The sequence below is a fragment of the Solea solea genome, chromosome 3 (assembly GCF_958295425.1).
Source record: "Solea solea chromosome 3, fSolSol10.1, whole genome shotgun sequence".
Taxonomy (NCBI): Eukaryota; Metazoa; Chordata; class Actinopteri; order Pleuronectiformes; family Soleidae; genus Solea; species Solea solea.
In genome coordinates this window covers 27513162-27533762 of record NC_081136.1, presented here as the reverse complement: position 1 = coordinate 27533762, position 20601 = coordinate 27513162, and the positions used below count along the sequence as shown (strand labels likewise).

The following is a 20601-nucleotide window of genomic DNA, read 5'->3' as shown; positions in this document are numbered from 1 at the left end:
CATACAGCATCGTCTCACAAGTTTTAGTTTATCTGTTGTTAACCTTTAACTTGTAAAAGCTTCATGCTGACAGGCTGCCGCACTGACAGATGGTACAACAATCAAAAGATAATATACGAGTGTAATTACACTCACACCTCTGTGGACATACATGTGAGGAAACATGTGTATACACACATACAAACAGCTACAGGTATCAAAATACCTATGTGCTGCTGCAGATGTGTGTGTATATATATAAGTAAGACATACAGTATATATACATGCTCATCAGCAACAGGTACTATAGGTGTGGACTATTCCTGGGTTTAGTTTCCCTAGAAACAGAAATCAGAGATGCACCCTTGATACTGCTCCAGTCACTCCAATTACCAAGCAGCAGGTATTCATTACTGAGTAAATGCAAACACATCTCACAGCTGGCTGCCTGAAATCTTCCCAGCGTTTTCATCCACAGGAGTGAAACTCACAGGATTTCATTGTTTTCTTTCTCTTGGCTATGCTGACTTTCACACAGCTGCTTAGCAAGTCCCCTTGTCAGTACCAGCCTCACAGGTGATTTACACAAATCATACTTGTAGAGTAAATTTTCTTTGAATACAAGGATTACATGAAAACAACAAATAGATACCACTCTCATAATCTGTAGTTGCATACTATAGGTTATTAGCTTGGCATAAAGGTCTGGCATTAAAGCAAAGAAATGGTCTATTCAGTGAAAAAAAAAATCCTAATCATTAACTTGTGTTTTATTTTAAGATTTAGAGAAACCAAAGTGTAGAAACACCACGCACTTCTGGTTGATATTTCGTAGGGGTGAGATATTTGGAGGAGTGTGCATTTTATTTATTTTGGCCCAGCATTTCTTTTTATTTTCGTACAGCACAAGCTCAGCGAGTGAACTGAATTGTGTAGTCAAAGCTATAAAAGAACCACTTTACTTTCTACTTGGCCTGATTACATGAATTGTATAATTAGCAGGGACAGCTCAGCTGAGTGTAGCAGTTAAATAAAAGTAGTAAAAGGAAAAGTAAATCTAAAAACTTTAAAAGAAATAAGACTCTTGGGTTATTGTCTCAAGGAATGTGTCATTGAATGTTGGTCTAAGGAGGAAAAGACAATCGCAATTATGAACACTATCAAATCGTAATACTTGTAGAATCACAATACAAATAAAATTGGCACCCAAGTATTGTGATGTAATCAAATTGTGAAAAAAAACATATCGTCCCAGTCCTAATATTACATGCATGTGAGTGATACCAATTATTCTACAGTTATTCTAAGTCTGTTCCTTGGAATTTGGTTATATTTGGGTTAATGTGTATATATGTATATATATATATATATATATATATATATATATATATATATATATATATATATATATATATATACACATTTATAAATATATATACAGTATATATATGTTGTGAGTATAAACTGCTTAAAGGATGTTCCCTGGGGGAAAGTCTGCTTACCTCAGTGACCATTTTTCTAACCCAAATGGCAGACAGTCTTAATAAATGACGGGGCCCATGGCAAACAGAACAATCGTTGTGAAACAAATGCTGAAGCAAGCTTGCAGTAATTAGTATTTACACACCGTTAAGTCCCAAATTAAATGTGTGGGTTCTTTACTCCTGTAGGATAAATAACCTAGACAGTCATTTAGTTTCGTTTGTGGCGACACACCAATCAACATAGATAATCGTCGCAATACTGGCAGCGACGGATCACATACTCACCCTAGAGCTTTTTCCAAGCGACTGCCCAAAGATCCAACCACCTCTCCGAGAGTACAGTGGGCCTGGCCCAGAAAATCCTGTACAGACAATGACAAAGAAGCGAGACGAATTTATAAAAATCAACTTTTTGCCAGACGAGGGATTACACACACACTAAACACATGAAATTCAGACAATAAAACAAAAAGGGAGATAAAAATGCCCACAGCCATGAAGCCAGAAAATTGCCTTCCTCCCTGATCTCTATGGAGTGCAGCCCTGCAGACCTAAACCCTTGTCAAACACCTCTGCATTCCCCATTGACAGATAATCCTGGCAAGCAGATTGAGCTTTGCTCTCTTCAGCCCTCACACCTGCCCCGGTCTGCTCCCTTGCCACGTTCCTGGTAAATTAAACTGCCATCACATAAAAAAAAAAAAATATATATATATATATATATGTGTATGAAAACCAGCTGATACTGACAGTAAGGCAGTAAGATGGAGAGAAGCTCATACAAAAAATAAACATTGTTTATGAGTCCTGGAAACAATTGTCTGCGAGCAAAAACAGAATTGCTAATCTGTTTATCTCGAGGAAATTATAAGCCTTCAAAATACAGAGTATGAAAAAGCGGCTAACATTTTGAAGCTATTATAGAAACGTGTTGTCTTCATCCCTTTTTCACCAGGGGGCACACTGTTGGGCACATTCTTCATATTATACTCCGTCTTTAATGTCTATTTTGAGCACCTCCAAGCAGCACTACCATAATGGATTCTCTTTGCTCTGTTGATTAGGCTCCTCTATTATTCTGTCTTTATATCCATCTATCTGGTCCACTTCATGGCTGCCTGTCTTGCTTGTCCATCTTGACGCTGACGCACACAGTGTCACAAGACTTTGCCCTAAACTGGATTGTTTTGACCATAGTGGGTGCTGAAATCACATTAGAAATAGTTTTTCTTTAAAAAAAATAATAGAAAAAGTCATGATATTGGCCCCATTCTCTGATGAAGGGGCTGTGCCGTGAACTCACTTTATCTCCTAGCAACTGCGGCTGTTGCCAGCATGAGGTCCATTGGAACATTGGCTGTGTGCAACTAATGGCTAAATATATCACAGCATGGGCCAGATAAGAGTTGCTGTGAAAAATGTACTGTCAATGTTGTGGATGTAGGTCCATTACGGTAATTTCACCCCCCTAAAAAAAAGCAAGCCCAGGTAACAATGGCTGTGGTTGTGCCGTAACAATTCAAGTTAAAATTGTCAGAAGCCGGGAATGTCACATTATATGGTGTCATGGACTTTTTATGCTAAAAAAGGCTGAGATTTCTGTGGGAGAGATGGATTTCCTGTGCTGCAGACCTTGACCTTGGTAAATAGAGAGAACTTGAACTGGAGAAGTAGAAAAACATTATATGGGCACAACTTTTGTTGATTTTTGCTGTTGATGGTGCTACTATTGTGCCTCTGTTTGGTCAGTGTGGCTCTGTCAAGCAAAACTATCAGACGTGACTTGAGAATTTGTGTCAGTGATTCGTCTAGGGCTTGATCTTCCCCTGAAGCATCTTTCACATATTTTTAATGTGTCGCATAAAACACTCTTGTTTTCTGCACCTAATTCAAAACAAATGCTTCTTGTGTATAAGTGGTGTAACTCCTTGGCAATAAATTCTGATTCTGTTTGTAATTGTCTGACTCCTTATGGTTGGTGTCAAGAGTTTACTCTTTCTTCAGGATCTCTCAGGGGTCCATATTTCTGACTAAAGCGTTTTTTTTACATAACGTAACGCCGTTTTGCACTGTGACATTGGCTGCCAGGCTCTATACAGCAGCAGCAGCACAGGGGGCAGGTGGGGGGCAGGAAGCAATCATCTCCAACCTGTTTGCAGCTGGCTCACTTTAAAAGCGCAATGTTGTTGTTGTCTCAACAGACAAATCACCTCGTGTGCAGTGTGGGAATGTCGGCAGAATTATATGAGCTGCAATAGTAGAAGAATTTTAAAAAAACTAGCTACATGTCGACAGTTTTATTTTGTTTCCATTTGCAACCAGTGAGACAACAGGTCAGACAGGCTGGACAACAGTGTCAGCTTACTAGTCAGGCCTTTACATATAAAATATAAATATAAATATTACTGTTTTGGAAATACTAAGCATCCAAGTGATACCTGAAGCTTGTTATGCTGCATATGCTACAAAGTTTGTTGACAATGTCTTGCCTTACAGTAAGTTAAAAAGAAATCTACTATTAAGCACAATAAATATATTGTGATTGATAAATCTATCCTGAATGAATCCCATGTGTCAAACTGTTTCTTGCACTGACTTCCCTTTTGGTATGCGGACAAAACGAACGAGACAGTCAAGACTTAGATCAATTTGTTTTTGCTCATGTCCCTTTAGGGGCTCCGTAGGGTGTATGCAGGTTTTTGCTATATTACATAGCAAACATTAGGATTATGGCTGTTTACTCACTAACCTAATCTCAAATTCTTTTACTCAGCAACACCAGCTTTAACTTTTGTATTTCAGTCATTTCTTCACGCTAAGCCACTAATTAAACATTTTATGTAGTGAAGCTCAGAGGAAGGAAAATAGTTTAACGGTCCAAATACTTGTGATCTTGACTGCATATTACTTGTTTTTTAACAACCTGACACCCCAAAAGTCATTCTTATTTTTGGTTTATCATTCACCTATAAAGCATTAGCAATAGATTTTTTTTTGGAACAACAGACAATTTGTAGTTACAAAAGACAAACGCTTTATAAAAGCAGATACGATACAATAATATTCCAAATATATATCTGCACTTCTCTGATCAGCCTGACTTCTTCTGTTTTACCTCTTCCACACTCTCTCCATGTTTCTCCCTCTATATTCCACACCCGTTCTCACCCAGTTCCCAGATGTGCCTGGAGCCTCGAGCTCCAACGCTAAAACACCATCTAATGGATTGGGTCTTGGGCTTTCCCTCCTGAGTCCTGCACGGAAGCTGCTTAGATAGTGCACTGCCTCCAAACCAACATGCCTGTCTCCTCTTGTATGAGATTATTGATTTTAAGCGGGTGAGGCAAAGGGGATGAAAGATGGGGGAGGGAGAGAAATGAGAAAAAGGGGAGGTGAAGGGAAAGTGAAAGAACAAGAGTATGACAGGAGAAATATGACACAATGCAAAAGTGAGAGAAACAAGACAAGGAAAACAGATAAGGGATGCACAAGAGGAATATGATGCATCCATTTATTATCTATATTAAAACTAAATAAAATAAAACTAACGTTCTTTATTAAACAATTCTTGTTCAACAAGGTCTCTGGGGCAAACAGAATTATCATTAATTAGTTCCAGTTAAAAATGACAAGCTGTCCCCTGCATTGCTGATGATGAATACCAATGACAATTTGTATAACTCTTGGTGTTACAGCCAATATCAATCCAGTAAAATATGACTGGATCTGCCTTAGGATAATCTCTACGAATTACATTAAACGTCCTGAGACACGACTGTAAAAAAAGAGAAACCCTCTATTTAAAAAGAGCAAAAGTACTTCAGTGATATGTATGTATTACTGTGGGAATTAAACATCCCAGCAGTATAAATGAGTCGTTTTGTCTGAGCTCTGTAAACACATTTTTCGATTGACCCGTTAAGTTGAAACAATCCTCTCGATAACCTCATGTCTTGATGGGTTTCTATTAGCCTGTTATTATTACTGAAAATCTAAAATATTGCATTTCAAGTGCAATGGAAGCTGATCTGACAAATAAAATTGGAACGTTAAGTTTCCATGCACAGTAAAGTCAAGCTACTTGACATTCCAGTTTTACAAGACAGAGACAGATGACATGTTAATTGCTTTCGCTACTTTGACAAAAGTTTTGTCAAAACCAGACTAGCTGTTTCCTCATTCCTCCGGTATTAGTGTAAGACACTAACTTACACTCACTCATACGGAGCACACAGACATAAGAGATTGTGAACATAACGCAGGCATATTCACAAAATGTGCCACTATTTCTTTAAATTATATACTAATGATGCTGCATGTGATAAAATGTGGACGTGAAAAATGCTGATGAAGTACTCATTCAAATGTTTCAAAAATAGATATTCAACTCAATTAATCACACAAGAGCTAAACAGTTAAAAGGACTGATTGACCGTAAACCAGGCTATAAAACAAAGTCAAGGAGAGTCTATGCAAGAGTACAAGCTACTTCTTCCTCTTTGAACTACAATTATCACAGCGCAGTAGGCAGGACAGCAATTATTTTTGCCGGAAAAGACGACACTATTTCACTGTTGGTTCTAATTACGGTTGCGCTAATCACTGCTATCCTCAATGGAATAAAAGAAATCAGTGTTTATTCAGTTTCTAAATGAATTACAGGCCGTTCCAGGAATGTGTTCTTACAGTGGATGATAAACACACTCAACGGAATAGCCAGATTACTGTTATGTGGCTAAAATGAGGCTAATGGGAGGTAATGATGAGGACAGTAATCATGTGGACACACAGCACATAACGAAATGTAAACACACATGCCTCAGTGTACACACACCTAATGACAACACTTTTTGGTACTCACGTGTTTTGACAGGTTGGCACTCTTGGAGTCAACATCATACCTACAGGAAAAATAAGGCAGAGAGTGAGAGAGTCAGAGCGTTTGAAAGCAACGGTGGGTGACGGCAGCTCAGCTGGCAACACAACAGGGATAAAAGACAGGGTAAATCAGTAATGGGGCCAAGCAGCTTGTTAGCGATGGTCTCACCAGAGGCTGGTTCACTTCCTAACATCACAGGCTCACAGGCATCCTCCATTAAAATGACACTAAATGGACTAATTGGCAGTCACACGTATCATTGTGGGAGCGAGATAAACAGAAACTGAAAATCATTGTGTGCTCTTGAGTAAATATATAAATAACTGTCCCTCCTTTGGATTTTCATCTCTGCTCATTAGTGTTAGTTCTAGTGGGCACTTGAGCTATTATTTGATGTGTGTTTGAAAACTATTCACACTTCCTATTCCTCTATTACACCTGCAGGCCTTGAAGACTGGCAATACTTGCAGAGAAAAAAGAAGGCCTCTTCAACGTAGAGGCTACTCTACAAAATGACAAGCAATCAGAAAAGTCATTCACTCAGCAATTTCAGGTCATTTCACAGCTCAGGTCATTTCACTCACCACTACAAATGTATTGCCATTTGCTTTTGGAAGAAATTTAGGGCAAACTCTGGTACATTGTGAATTATGTGCACCCAGTTTGCATCTGCCAATGTATACGCAGCACATTTGGGTTATAAATATGAACTCCATCATCCAATTAACTTTTCATTCAAGACCCAAGAGCTTTACTATGATCCTTTTGCAATATGAACTCCCATTGTGAAGTCACGACATTCACAATTTCACCAGCACCATGTAAATTTTTGAAACTGGAAATTCACAGACCTGCAACCAGGCTCTAATACTAGCTGTCACACTGTTGTCCACTCATATGTGCCATGCTTTGTCATTTCTTTTCTACTAAATGGGAACATAATTTACTCAATTGACATCACGGCCTATTGAAGAACCCTGTGATGGCCTGGCGACATGGATTGATGGATGGATGGATGGATGGAAGGAAGAGTTCAATTAAGTGATAGCTTCGTAGGAAAATGTTAACTGACGTAAAAAGAAAATATTTTTTATAATTTTTATACACAGTCTATGAGATTAATATATATTAGATACTGTAAAACCCGAAGCTGCTTTGAAATTAAGTAATTGTGACATACTGTGGATTTGCAAGGAGGTCAGTGAAACAAGGTGCAGTTTTATAATTCATATCCTGAGTAAACACTGCAGTTTTTTTGAGCACGTGCTGGTACTGGTTTCCTCACGTAAGACTCATCTTCATGGGCCTTAGGGAGGAAGCAGTCTTTAATCTTCCATCAAACTGTGCTTCCCTCTGCATTAGGTCTTACACATGAGATGAACAGGGAGCTTAGGCCACGTAGACACATGTACAAAACTCACATGCACATGTGAGCATTCTCTAAAGCGGAGCAAAAGTCTTCATAGACACAAAAGCAGAAGCATGGTGCAGACCCTGAATGATGCATGTGCACAAGTGGCAGCCACTGGGCTGTTTTGTTCCTCGGATGCTCAGTGTGATTCAGGAAAGCCACTCAAAAGACAGAAATCGTACATGGAGGCATGTGGCCAAATATATTATTCAGCTGCCTTGACAAATGAGAGAGTATGGACTCATAAAGGACCCCTCATCAGTCTTGATAGATTGAAGACAAACATAACACACATGTCCTGGGTATGGCAATGTCACAGCACGGCTACACTTTTATTATATTTTATATACCCCTTTTATATACCCCTCCATTTCAGGTACAGAATTCAACACTTAACAGATTTGATATTTAGTTTTATTTAATATACATGCTTTTATTGCAAATTGTAAGCATTCGGAATAGAATGCAAAGTATATCGGAAAGCTGAAGATGTCGGCATACTGCAAGTCCTGAATAATGTCTGCCCCGGGTTGTTTCCATACTGATGAGGGGTGAATGTTATTCAGCTTGTCAATTTCTGCTATATATTGAGCCTGTCCTTCAACTCACACAATTCTACTGCCCGTTTGCAGCGGCAGCAGCAAATTGCGACCCATAGTTCCATTTTTAAAATAGGTAGTGGTCGTATAAACAACAGCCATCTAGTAACTTGGGTGTGTCGTCATCAAATAGCTACAACGAGGCGTCGATAGCATGTCACACACTCATTTGTTTGAACGCCGTAGCCAAGGTAAGTCAGTTGTTTTATGTGTTAATGTCATTGTTTGTAAGTTACTGCCTAGCCCTAACCTCACTTACACTTGAGTTCAAAAATATGGGTCATATTTGGAGGTTAACTATTAGTGGTTTGAGTTGGAGGACAGGCTGGACATATTGCTAGATCTCTGTAGATTTAAAGTGCACAGTGAAGTCAAATGGCTTGAGACTGGTGCAGTGTATAATGGCGTAATTCCACCGGATCTACTCGCCTCGCCTTGGCACGGCACAGGTTGCATCTCAACTACAATAAAAAGTACCTACTCAACGTGGGCGGAGTCATCACTTTGTTTTATACACGACACACATACACACACACACACAAAAACGAGTGACTAGTGACTTTACACCAGACTCCTGGTAATTGTTGGAGGTTAACCCACGTTTTTAGGATTGTTAAGTAGTTTAAACTTATCTACAGTTCGGCACTGTTCGGCTTGATTTCTGTCAGACATCTCCGGAGTACAAACTCCTACTCCACAGACTACAGCGGCAGGGTCTGTGATGCCGCTCACAACCACGATACACCACACTCCTCTGTTAAATATAGAGATTTCGCTGGTAGTTGTTGGAGATTAACCCACGTTATTAGGATAGTTAAGTAGTTTTAACTGGTCTACTGTTCGGCTTAATTTGTGTGTCGGACATCTCTTCCTGTGAGGGCACAGTCAGTGGCCGACAGTCTGGCCAATCATCGCATAGTACCTACTCAGCACACTTTTGGAACCTCGCCGGAGCAGGTACCACAAATAGTACCTGGTACCAGGTACTATGTTAGTGGAAACGCTACTTAAACTGTGCCGTGGCATGGCGAGACGAGTTGAGTAGAGCCAGTGGAAATACGCCATAAGCCTCCTGCCACCATGGTCATGCATGACAAACAGAGTCACATGCCATCTGGAGCTTTACACATGGGCGAAAACTGAGACCTTGTGATTGACTATTATTGCGACTGAACTATCAGCATTAAAACACTTACTTTTAGTTTCGGTGTTACTTCACCACTCTAATTAAATTAAGCAGACAACTTAAGGAGACTTTCCTGTGGATGCCCACCACCTGAATGGTCACATGTTTTTTAGGCATGTTGGAATAGAATATACAAAGATTACATTACAGTCATCTAAGTGATTTTTGTGAAAAACAAAGCTTTTAAATGAAAGCGTCATAGTATGGATGTATAGATGCATTGTATGTGTGCTTTGTAGACAGGTTCACACAAACAAACGCACATAAAGAGTCCACTGCAATGAAATGTGACACTGCTGACAAGATTATATGGTCGAAAAAACACTCAAGTAGTTGTTAATGGTCCCCACACAGCAACAAACCCACAACACTGTCACCAATGCCTCACTAAGTCTTGGCAATGCACAAACAAGGTCTTGCATGTCCATGTGAGCCACACTTCTCTGTTGAGATGACAAACTCAAACACGTACATCTATGCTCACATTAGACACAAGGCTGTCTACTTATTTCCTGACACATGACTACAATACTATGTTTTTCCTATGAAGCCTCCACCAGGTTTTGTTTAAGTAACGTAAGCTACATGTCACAATAGTATTATATAGCTCTCTTTCTCCAAAACATGCTGGAAAGATGGACTAAATCTTCATGGAGTCCAACTTTCTTCCACTTCCACACGTTCACATTGTATAACTTAACAAGTCTCCATCTAAGAAATTAAGCAACTGAAATCCTCTCTGTAATTCAATGAGAAAAACGAATAAGAACGAGAATATTGTCACGTACAGGCAGTCTAGTGCCAAAACAATGCATGAAAAAATAGTAATAAGACCTTATACCATGTGTATATGCAGTACAGTACAAGAAGGTCTGAACTATGATAGTTGCAATAAAACTTGGATCTGTACACCCAGTCGGTTTTAACTAAATGACTCATTTAGAGAGAGCCATTAGATGAATTAGATGAACTGCCAGTCGCACATATCGGCAGTAAAAAATATACTGGAACTCTACCAATATTGCTTTTAAAGTTGTAATGGAGATGCTAGAGCATAGAAACAAATGAAGACATCTCAATCAAAAACTGCCTGGTAGTGCCAATGTCAAATATGTGAGCAGATTTGCTGCGTCTCACATGTGTCTGTCTCCTGCTGTGGACCATCTACAATGTTTTACGTTGGGTTTGCCTTTATAAACCATAAAAGCATACTTTTCAATTCCCTAAATACTCCTCCGTACTCTAACAGATTGCCAAGACTCTTCAGTTTCACAATAAAGGTTTGTTTTTGTTTTTTTAAAAGAAAAAAGAAGGACATGCTTGTGACATACAGTATGTGACAAATATACTGCCTACTTTGAAGCAAACAAAAGCTACACATTTTAAGCTTAACAACTAAACAATTATGAACTTTAATAATGACCGTATTGCATTTACATTGTTTGACTTTTACATTTACTGTATGACATTCTTTAGTTTTTCAGAAAAGCTAACTCATATTTTGGAATTAATAACGGTAAAGTTCCTAAAGGAGGCCTCAAACACTGAGTAAATGTAAGATCAACTCTGTCTCCTCAAACGCCATTCGACCTTTACAAAGTCTTGAGCCAGAGCGAGTTCCAGTCTCTGCAAATATTAATATTGCAATGGCACACACACACACACACAGGTGTACATATGACTTACAAGTCAAATCGTAGGTTCTGTCGCTCTTCAAAGAAGTAGTCCAAAATGAATTTTCGCACAAAGTCTGGGTTTAATGTGTTGTCAATCACCTCTGTTCTCCCAAACTACACAGAGAAATAAGAAAAAAGAGAAATAAGAAAACATTTTAAGAAAAACAGTGATTTTGTCCATTCCATACCTGGCATAATATGTTACATCTATATCAAGTTTCATTTATACTAGGTAAGTGTTTCAAAGTCATTACATTAATTTACAGGTGCATTTTAAAAGCCTCGCTCTGTGATGTGATTTGACGTGCCCAACTAATGACCATAGGTTTTCCCTTCAGGGTAGAGACTCGTGACAGACGATTATATATCCAGCTTCAAAATAATAAATGCAGAGCAGCTGAAGTATCAAGTCAATGGGGGTCAGGTACGTCCCAGTTTGGCATTTAACTCTGCATGTTAATAACGCATGCAGATGATGGGCTACTCAGAACTATGAATAACTGGGAATAATTGCGGCTGAAAGATTTGCCCCCTCATTCATGAATATTCCTTACTGTGAATCACACAGCAGCACAAAAATATGTGCACTTGGACAGAAGTTACAGTGATTGGCTGAAAAGGGGTTTCTTGTCATAGTCAGCCCAGAATGGATCAGTTTAAAATTTAGAAAATTATCACCTTTTTATCTTATTTGAATAAATATAAATATTAAATATTAAATATTTGTTCAGCTTCATTAGGGTGTATAATATCAAATGTCATCAACAAAAAGTATTTAAGCCTTACATCTGTCAAATTCCATAACTCAAACGAACATTAACTGTAATCTGATTATTTTAGCCATGTTAGCGCCATTGCTTGTCTTGGGAATGTTGGTCTTCCCGTTGATCCAGAAAAAACAATCTCGACAACAATGGTTTTCAGGGAGTAAATTCCAATGTTTTTGTTCAGCCTTCATGAATTTTACATTATGCATTGTATCCATTATTATATATTACATATATATATATATATATATATGTGTGTATGTATGTAAACTAAATGATTATAAATAGGAATGTCCAAATCAGCTACTACTCGGGTGACTTTAGGTGTGAAGTTGTGATTTTAAGCAGCTACTGCCTTAAGTCAAGTCAGCCATGTAAAGTGGGATAGGCAAAGCGACATTTAATGTGCAACCACCACACTTTATGCGACTATTCTGACTCTATATCTGTATCTATAGCCACTCCTGAGCCTGTTACATCATATAACTGTCACATCTTTAAGACAAATATCCTTTCTTTGTTTGTTGATGAGGCATTGTGAGAGGTGAAGCCATGGGGGACAACTGAGCAGTATGTGGAGAGTTAATTCAATCTGTTTCTAAGCGCAAGCAACCAGATGTCTGTAGATAATCAGGCTGGTGTCTTGTTGTTGACAACACAAACATGTGCATATGAATCTGTGCAGTGAGGACAGACTTTTCTCTTGTGTCTGGTTTGAAACTGATAATGAAATTGGAATACGGTCTATGTGATTGTTTTTTGGTTTTTCAGCACTTTGCAAACAGGACATTTCTGTTTATTCAAAAACATCAACTACCTACAAGTTTTAAAACAATCTGATTTTCCAATTCCTGCCAAAATGTCCCGACCCTATCTTGAGTATAAATGAATATACCAGAAAACACAAATACATCTTCGTGGTCAAACACACTCACCTCTCTCCACTCCTTGTTGCCCATGCCTTGTGTGTAGAGAACACAAACTGTGAAGAACAGAAGCATATAATATTAATAATGTTTGGCAACTATGGAGAAGGTGAAATGTCAATGTATCACATGGATCCATTAGACAAACACTATGTAGTAAGTCAATTTGAAATCAGAAAACAACATCAAAGCATCTTAGTGTTACTTCCAAAGTTCAAAAATACAGTTTATACAGTATATTATGTTTCCTGCTATTATATGCAATTTCCCATAACAAGAAGATTATCTTAAAGCTAAATTACTGAGCTTACTTACTTACTAGCTTTGATGTTGTTTTCAGATAAGTGAGAGAAGGATATATTAACAGACATTTATTTTTAGGAAACAGAGAGTAATAATTTCAAGAACCAGTGATATGAAGCAGAGAGTCTTCATTGTCCTCTTGGATCACTACTTTTTTGTTTGTTTTTACCTCAGAGTAGCACATCTTCACATGTCCTACTATCTTATATACTTATATATTTTTTTCTCTCCTCCAGCTTCTTGTTCTTTCCCCCGTCAGGCCATTTTATATCAGTGGACTGAAGTGGCCATGCTCAGCATAATCACAAGTGCTACTCAGCATAAAAGCACGTCTTCATGTACAGTGTGACTGCAGCCTGAGCTTCCTGCACCTTCTTCTCCTCCAAATCATTGTCATCAAGTTCATCACTGTCAACTTGAGTCACTTTTGATCCCACTGCAAATGTGCTGACACACTATGTTTTACCAAGACAGTGAGTGAGTGAGTGAGTGAGTGAGTGAGTAAGTGAGTGAGTGAGTGAGTGGGAGACAAAAGGAGTAAATCAGTATACAAGAGGTCATCATCATCATCCCAAATTCAGACAGAGCTCATGATGACAAACGCCTTTTTCTTTTTTTAAACCATTATCTTTCCCATTACGTCCACTTTTTACACTCCCTATAACACACACCTACCCACCTACACACCGACATGAAGCATACACAAAAAAGATCATAAGCCGCCCTTGTGAGTGGACAGTCATGACACAAAAGTGTCTAAAAGGTGGGGAGTATTTTGGGTTGTACGTCATAGATGGCAATGTCACAACATCTGTTTGTTGCTGAAAATAACGGAATATCCTTAAAGAAATAGTGTGTCACACACATACTGTAGAGAATAAGCCTCGGAAATAGGAATACATCTCCCTCTAGCCTTTGCAGCAAAAACCTGGTCGGAACGAACAAGCGCCTTTCTGCATCAGTCAACATATTTCTGAGGAGTAAATGGTCTCAATCTCTAGCTTTAGTTTCTGTTAAGTGGAACGCAAGGTACATGTGAGTGTACGAGTACACTGTTAGGATTGACAGCTGAATTGCAAATATTAAGGCTTCATAACAAGAGTTCACAGCAAGCACTGGCTGATCACACTGTGCTTCTCAAGATCTTAACACATCAGTCACCTCTTTGAACTCTTTGCCTTTTTTTATGTTTTTTTGTGCCCTAAAGCAGGCAATGATAATGTTTCAGGACATGAGTTACAGATGAGTGAGGCTGTAACACTCCCAGCATAATGATTCTCTTTGTCAGTAATTGATTTTTTGAATTTTCTTTTTGTCGTATAGCAAAATCTTGCAGGTAAAACTGCCCACAGAAATATCTGACTGTGCACACCTGAACCATTGCCAAACCTCTGACACTTAAGCACCAGCTTGCTTGCACATGTTGAATTGTTTTTTGTGTGCCAAATGGAAGAAATCATTCAGCAAAGTAGTAGGCAATTAGTCTGCTGGTTTGTGAAAGTAGTGTGGTTACTAGATGTGGCCTTATCGTGGGTTTGCATGAAAAAAGTCAAAGTCAATTCAAAGACGTAAATACAATGAATTTCATTGTCTGAACAACATAGTCATTAAACATTTTAAAGGAGGAAAATCTACTTTACTTTTCATGATATGTGATACGACAGACAGATTGTGGTGCTGAACTAATCTGCTCAAAGGGGATCCTGTGCAGCAGAAATATTTACACAGCTGCAGGAGGAAAAATGACTTTGCTTTGCATGATGTTTCCTTTATATCGAGGCTAATCGATGTTAAATCTCAATATGGATGAGCCTAATTCCCTCTGGTGTACAAAAGAGTGGAATTGCTCTTCTCTGATTCTTGGAGAGAAAGTAAAAAAGCACTTTTCCCAGAATGTCAATGCATGGCTTTAGCATGCAGCCATGGCACTAACAGTATTATTATAATGATTTCACCAGTGAGGGGAGTTCATCAATCTATGGGGAAAAGCTTGCTCATCGGCCTCACATGTATTAGTCAGACCTACCTTTAGGCAAGCTTTCACACTGATAAAAAGCCAAAACACTTAAAGAGTGACTCACGAATAACAAATGTATGCCATGAAAGAAAGATCCTCCTTCAGCCATTAATTAATTTCTCACTTCTTTACACTCTGTAAATACCTCCTTTTACTACCTTTACTTACTCCTTTCTTCCCTAGACCCTTAATTGACTCATATTTTATTTTGTGGCCTTTGCCTTCCTTCCTCCTTATGCTTCGTCCATTACCATCGTCCCCAGTGTGAGGCTTAGAAGTGATTAGGAGCCAAGATCTTGTATTCTCCCAATTAACAATCACAAACTGACACACACTTGTTCTCGAGGGGGATCTTACTTGGGTCTGATTTGGAGAAGGTGTCCCTGTCCAGCAGGTTTCTGTGGAGACACAAAGGGAGACAGTAATTAGAGAGACGGCTCCCTCATATGCATGAGTCAGTACCACCATGCTCTGTTTACAGTATTACTGTGGTGTGAAAAAGCAACTGAACATACTGGACTGACCACAGCCATGATACTGAGGTTTATGGACTGCTTGAATATGTAAAACTTAAGGATGGGTGATATACAATTATCTCACAATATTCCAGGTACAATTGTGACATTAACGGCGTCATTCAAACAGAATTTCAAAATAAAAAGTACTTTTTGAAGTGTTTAAAGCATGACGGGTGTTTGGGGAACAAAGCCAGTACTTTTAATTTAATTACAACAGCCATCTACAGTATATTTATATAAATTCAACCTGATGATTTTTCAGATGTCATCACAAACAACGAAATGTGAGTGAACCATTTTATTTTCAACTTTACCATGAACCTTATAACAATTAGGCAATCCGGAACACAAGACATTGGATATGCTGAATCAGCAATCCCTGAAAAAAAATTGGGCAGCATTGACCAAGCCGTTGCACCCCTGCGTCTGTCATGTCACATACTGTATAGTGACCAATGCAGGTAGTAATTTCCTCTTGGTGAGCCTTTGATCTGGGTTGCCATGGCTACTGAGAATTGAATTGCATATGCCTTTGATCTGTGCAAGACAGATAGCAATGCCTTTGATCAGTGCAAGACAGATAGCACAGTGTGTGACAGAATGGTTGGCCTCAGCAGGGACAATTAACCTTACAATCTTCTCCTGAAATGGCTATTTTAATCTAACTTTGATCTTTAATCCATATACAGTGCATGTTACTGATGTAAACCCTACATTTGTAGATGTCAAAGTCTTCTCAGAAGTGATTTTCCAGCCAAAATCAGTCCAACCCAAACTTCTCTTCTCAATTTGGGACATCAACATATGCTATGGAACCAGCATCCTTGGAAACTCAAGTTGTACGATCTAAACGACCGGACAAAGGATGCCATCTCCCAGAATATTTGGCCAGCTTTGATGTTGATCTTCGCTCCCAACTATTTTCAACTGCAGCCTCTGGTTCCACAGGACAACACAGTGGTCATACCAGTGCTAATTCAGAGAAAAGGTCCTTGTGCTCCTGGTCAAGTGCAGGCCATGCTTTCACTGGTGTTCATGGTGCCTTGTTAGAAGAGAAGGTTAAGCAGGTGGAGCCTACAGCACTAAAACAGCAAATAGAGAAGGCCACACCTAGCATGGAGTGTGCGAGACTCAATGCTAAGGACAGGAAAGACAAACACCTGAAACATGAGGCCCAACAAGCACGTAAAGCTATGTCTAAGCAGCTGCATGGACGACGACGACTCCAGAAGAAGGAAAATGATGTCCTAGTTGCTCAGCTAGTCTCCTCCTTCCTGGAGAAACAAGACGGCAAGTCATTTGACAGTGCATCTGAAGCAGTTGCTGGATTTAAACCCTTATCAATGAACACAGGGTCCTGTGTTCCCACCAAACAATGGCGCTGTACCCCACAACAACTCAAAACAGCTACAGTTCCTGTTGTTATAGCCGCAGCATTACAGCCTGCAGCAGTTATTGTCAAGCAGACACCAGCTGCAGCCAACATAGACATGGATCAACCTGCTTCCAGCTCTGGTACCACTGCTGCCGCAACCTTAGGGCAACCGGCAATACCATCTACTACAGCTCCTTCAACCAGTCAGTTAGTAGACACCAATGTGCCGCCAGGGTCTCCAGGGGTTTTTAGAATTATACCTGATGAAGCACTAGCACTGCTGCAAAACCAACCTATTGCAGATAACCTGGTTGAACCAAGGTTTGGTGATGTGCTTGCTAACCTCAAAATCTTCCTGTGTTGAAAATGGGTTTCAAGATTTTGCATTTAAACTTAAAGTAGCCTAACATAAAGTAGAATTTGCTCTCGGGGTACCCCGACAGTTGGTAAATGCTATTGTTTGTTACAACTGTTGGAAAATATATGTCACATTTGTACTGTAAACTCTAAAGCCGATTTCCAATGTATTTAAACACAAATAAATAAAAATAAATGAAAAGTAACAAGGGTTTCTGTATTGTTATTTCTACAAAAAAAGGACTATACTAGCAAACAAACACTAAGACCATTATGTCAGTAAAAAAGCTCAGTCTCTCTGTACTGCAAATCTTAACCTGAAAAGCTTAAACACTTCAACTTCACTCTGTTTAATTGTGTGCCCTCCCCTGTCACACATTAACAGTCTGAGAAATGTGTGTATATGAACCTACACCATCGGAGTGTGTGATAACTTTGGTCTCAATTCATATTCTGACTCTTTATTACTTGAAGGAATTGAAATTTTTACAAGTTCTCATCTCATGCTTGAAAAACACTGGGTCTGAGCTCCTCTTCTTTTGTGACTTGTTAAACATTGTCCATGGTTCTCAGTCTTTGCAAACACTAAGCTTCATGCAAGACATACATTTACAAAATTGTGAAGAACTGTCATCCAAAAAAGAGAAAGGAAGAAGTTCGAGAAAATTAACTGGGCTGATATGAAAGTGGCATTTGACCTTATGGTGAATTCTGACTTGAAAATAATAAGGTGAATATTTGTGATGAAGGAGAGGAGACCATAGGAGAGGGGAGAGAGAGGTCATAAACTTATCAGTGAGGTTGAACATTTCTAGTGCATAAAAGCCACGATAAGAATTTAAATCTACTCTTCAATCCACTTTCCTTCACACACTAACTGTGCCCCGGTTGCAAGAAAGCCCACAGACTGTGGGTAATGCGTTCAGATATCCTTTCAATCCCAGGGATTGTTATAGATTTTGAAAGGCTGTCCAACAAATCCCTGAGACCATCAGCGCTGATTTCTCAGTTGCCTGAACCCCTCTCTTTCTTCCGTCTCATTTACTTGTGCGAATGTGCAAGCTCATCAACACTAACCTTTAGAATTCCTCTATTATATTTGTTCTCAAAGTAAAAACACCGTTGCTGTCTGCAGTCTTTTTCACTCTGTCAAAACTTGAGACAGGTGAAGCTGTAGAAGATTTAAAGAAAATGCTGGTTAAAGCAACTTTTAATGAAGAAAAATCTAATAGGGAAAATATTGATGTCTACTACTGCAATTGATGTGTATTATTCTATTCTTAACCTTAATTACTTACTTGTTTGTGTCCTCGTTTGTCACAGCAAACAACATGCCATCACATCCATCTTCTAATGAGCAAAGAAGGCATTGATACAGGACATGCTCAGCGGCCTTTGCTGAACATCTTGGTAATTTCCTAAGGCTGATGCATTTGCAGGTTGTATATTCTAAACTCAAAAGGGTTTTTAAAGTTTTCTGATTAGTAGATGAACAGTTTCAATAATCAATGACTAGAAGACAATCAAAAAAGTTCCCAGAATTATCAACAAAACATTATTATGGATACCAACTGCTGTAAAACAGCAACAACATACTTCTATTAACATGTTGGTTTGTCTAATAAGTCCTAAACCAATATATTCAGATCACAAAAAGACCAAACCCAGCAAAAAGCAGCTTGTTTTTTGTTGATCTATAAGCAACTTGGCCAGTGGAGCAGCTCACTCCTGTTTGACTAATGTCAAACTAAGGTACTATTGTTTGACTATTGACTACCGAGCAATTTTTTTTACGGCTTATTATAAAACTTGGAATAACAAATATCCATCACTACCCTAATCCTTTAGGCTATGACAATTATTTCAGAATAGTAAAGATACAGCTACATTAAAGGAAATAACACATCTATTCTAAGCATTCCCCAGCTATGGTATAATATGTTTAATTTATATTTGTATGTAATGTTACATTACATACTTTCATGACTTCCATCCATAAACCTGAAACCATGAAATACAGTATATACTGTATGGTAAAAACAGTCCTACAATAATGTGACAGCATTTCACAGAGTCAAGAGTCATTTTCCTACAATCTTTCACCCTTTAAGAGAGGGTTTCAGGATCCACAGTGACTGGCTGCTGCTCAAAGCACATCACACATGGTGGTACTCCACATGAGCTCCTGGGCTCCCCTGTGCACATGGGTTTTTGTGTGCGTGTGCGTGTGTTTTCAGGATTTCCACTTCAGAGGATAATGTGAATGAGTCATGGCTCTCGCTCCTTTTCTTCTATTTATCCAGAGGCAGGCAGCTGAAAGCTAAATACTGCCACCAAAGTCACAGAGAAGTCTGCAGGAAGAAAGGTACCAGGCTAAAACAGCATTAGTATTTTTAGCTGTGAGTTTCCCCTAAAGCATTAAAAGGATGTATAACACATTTTTGGTAAGGAGTTTAGATCTCTTTATATATATAGAAAAATCAATAAGCTGATCAAACTACATGAAGAGGCAATAGAATCCTACTTGTGCTGATGGAGAGCGCTTCTCATCACTGAACAGATTGATTTCTTTAAAAGATTTGTCTTTCAGCCTTGGAACTTGTTCTCTCGTCTTCCCTCGCAAAAGCATCACCTTTGGCATTTCTACTGTCTCCCTTCCTCTGATGCATACTTGTTTATGCACACAAGAACCACTCCTCGGTGCACCTTCCCTCTCTGATTCATTTACTGATTAATCACTTTATGATAGTTATCCTCTTCCTCTCCTCTAATGTGCTACCACGCCTCACTGAAGCCCACTCCAGATAATTAAGCCTAACCCAAAGTAATCCACTCAGCCTCAACTGGATTGATTATCGTTTTAAAAAAAATCCATGCAAAAGTGTGCATGTTCGTTAATGCGACATTTTCAACGAAGGAATGATTCACAAATAAACACACCTAGGGCAATGTGCTAGTGAAATTCCACATCCAAAACACTATGTCATTATCAAAGAGCACATTACAGGCAATTAGTGCAAAAGAGCAGAGCGTCGCAGAAAGCTCCATTATAAATACTTATCAATCAACACAGTCAAAACTTGGTGCCACACTGAGGGCGTGGTTAAATCCTCGATTCCACCTT

General features: G+C 38.9%; 1 protein-coding gene across 2 annotated transcripts in view; it reads right to left on the bottom strand.

The window, feature by feature from the left end:
* The window catches only part of LOC131456482 (copine-8), a 93757-nt gene that overhangs the window by 55668 nt on the left and 17488 nt on the right, over nt 1–20601 (bottom strand). For both annotated transcript variants that reach the window (XM_058624846.1, XM_058624845.1), the window contains exons 2-6: nt 15585–15625; nt 12917–12963; nt 11225–11328; nt 6325–6364; nt 1749–1825 (exon numbers count right to left, since the gene is read on the bottom strand). In XM_058624846.1, coding sequence (XP_058480829.1) covers nt 1749–1825; nt 6325–6364; nt 11225–11328; nt 12917–12963; nt 15585–15625 — 309 coding nt within the window. The remainder of the gene's footprint in view (nt 1–1748; nt 1826–6324; nt 6365–11224; nt 11329–12916; nt 12964–15584; nt 15626–20601) is intronic.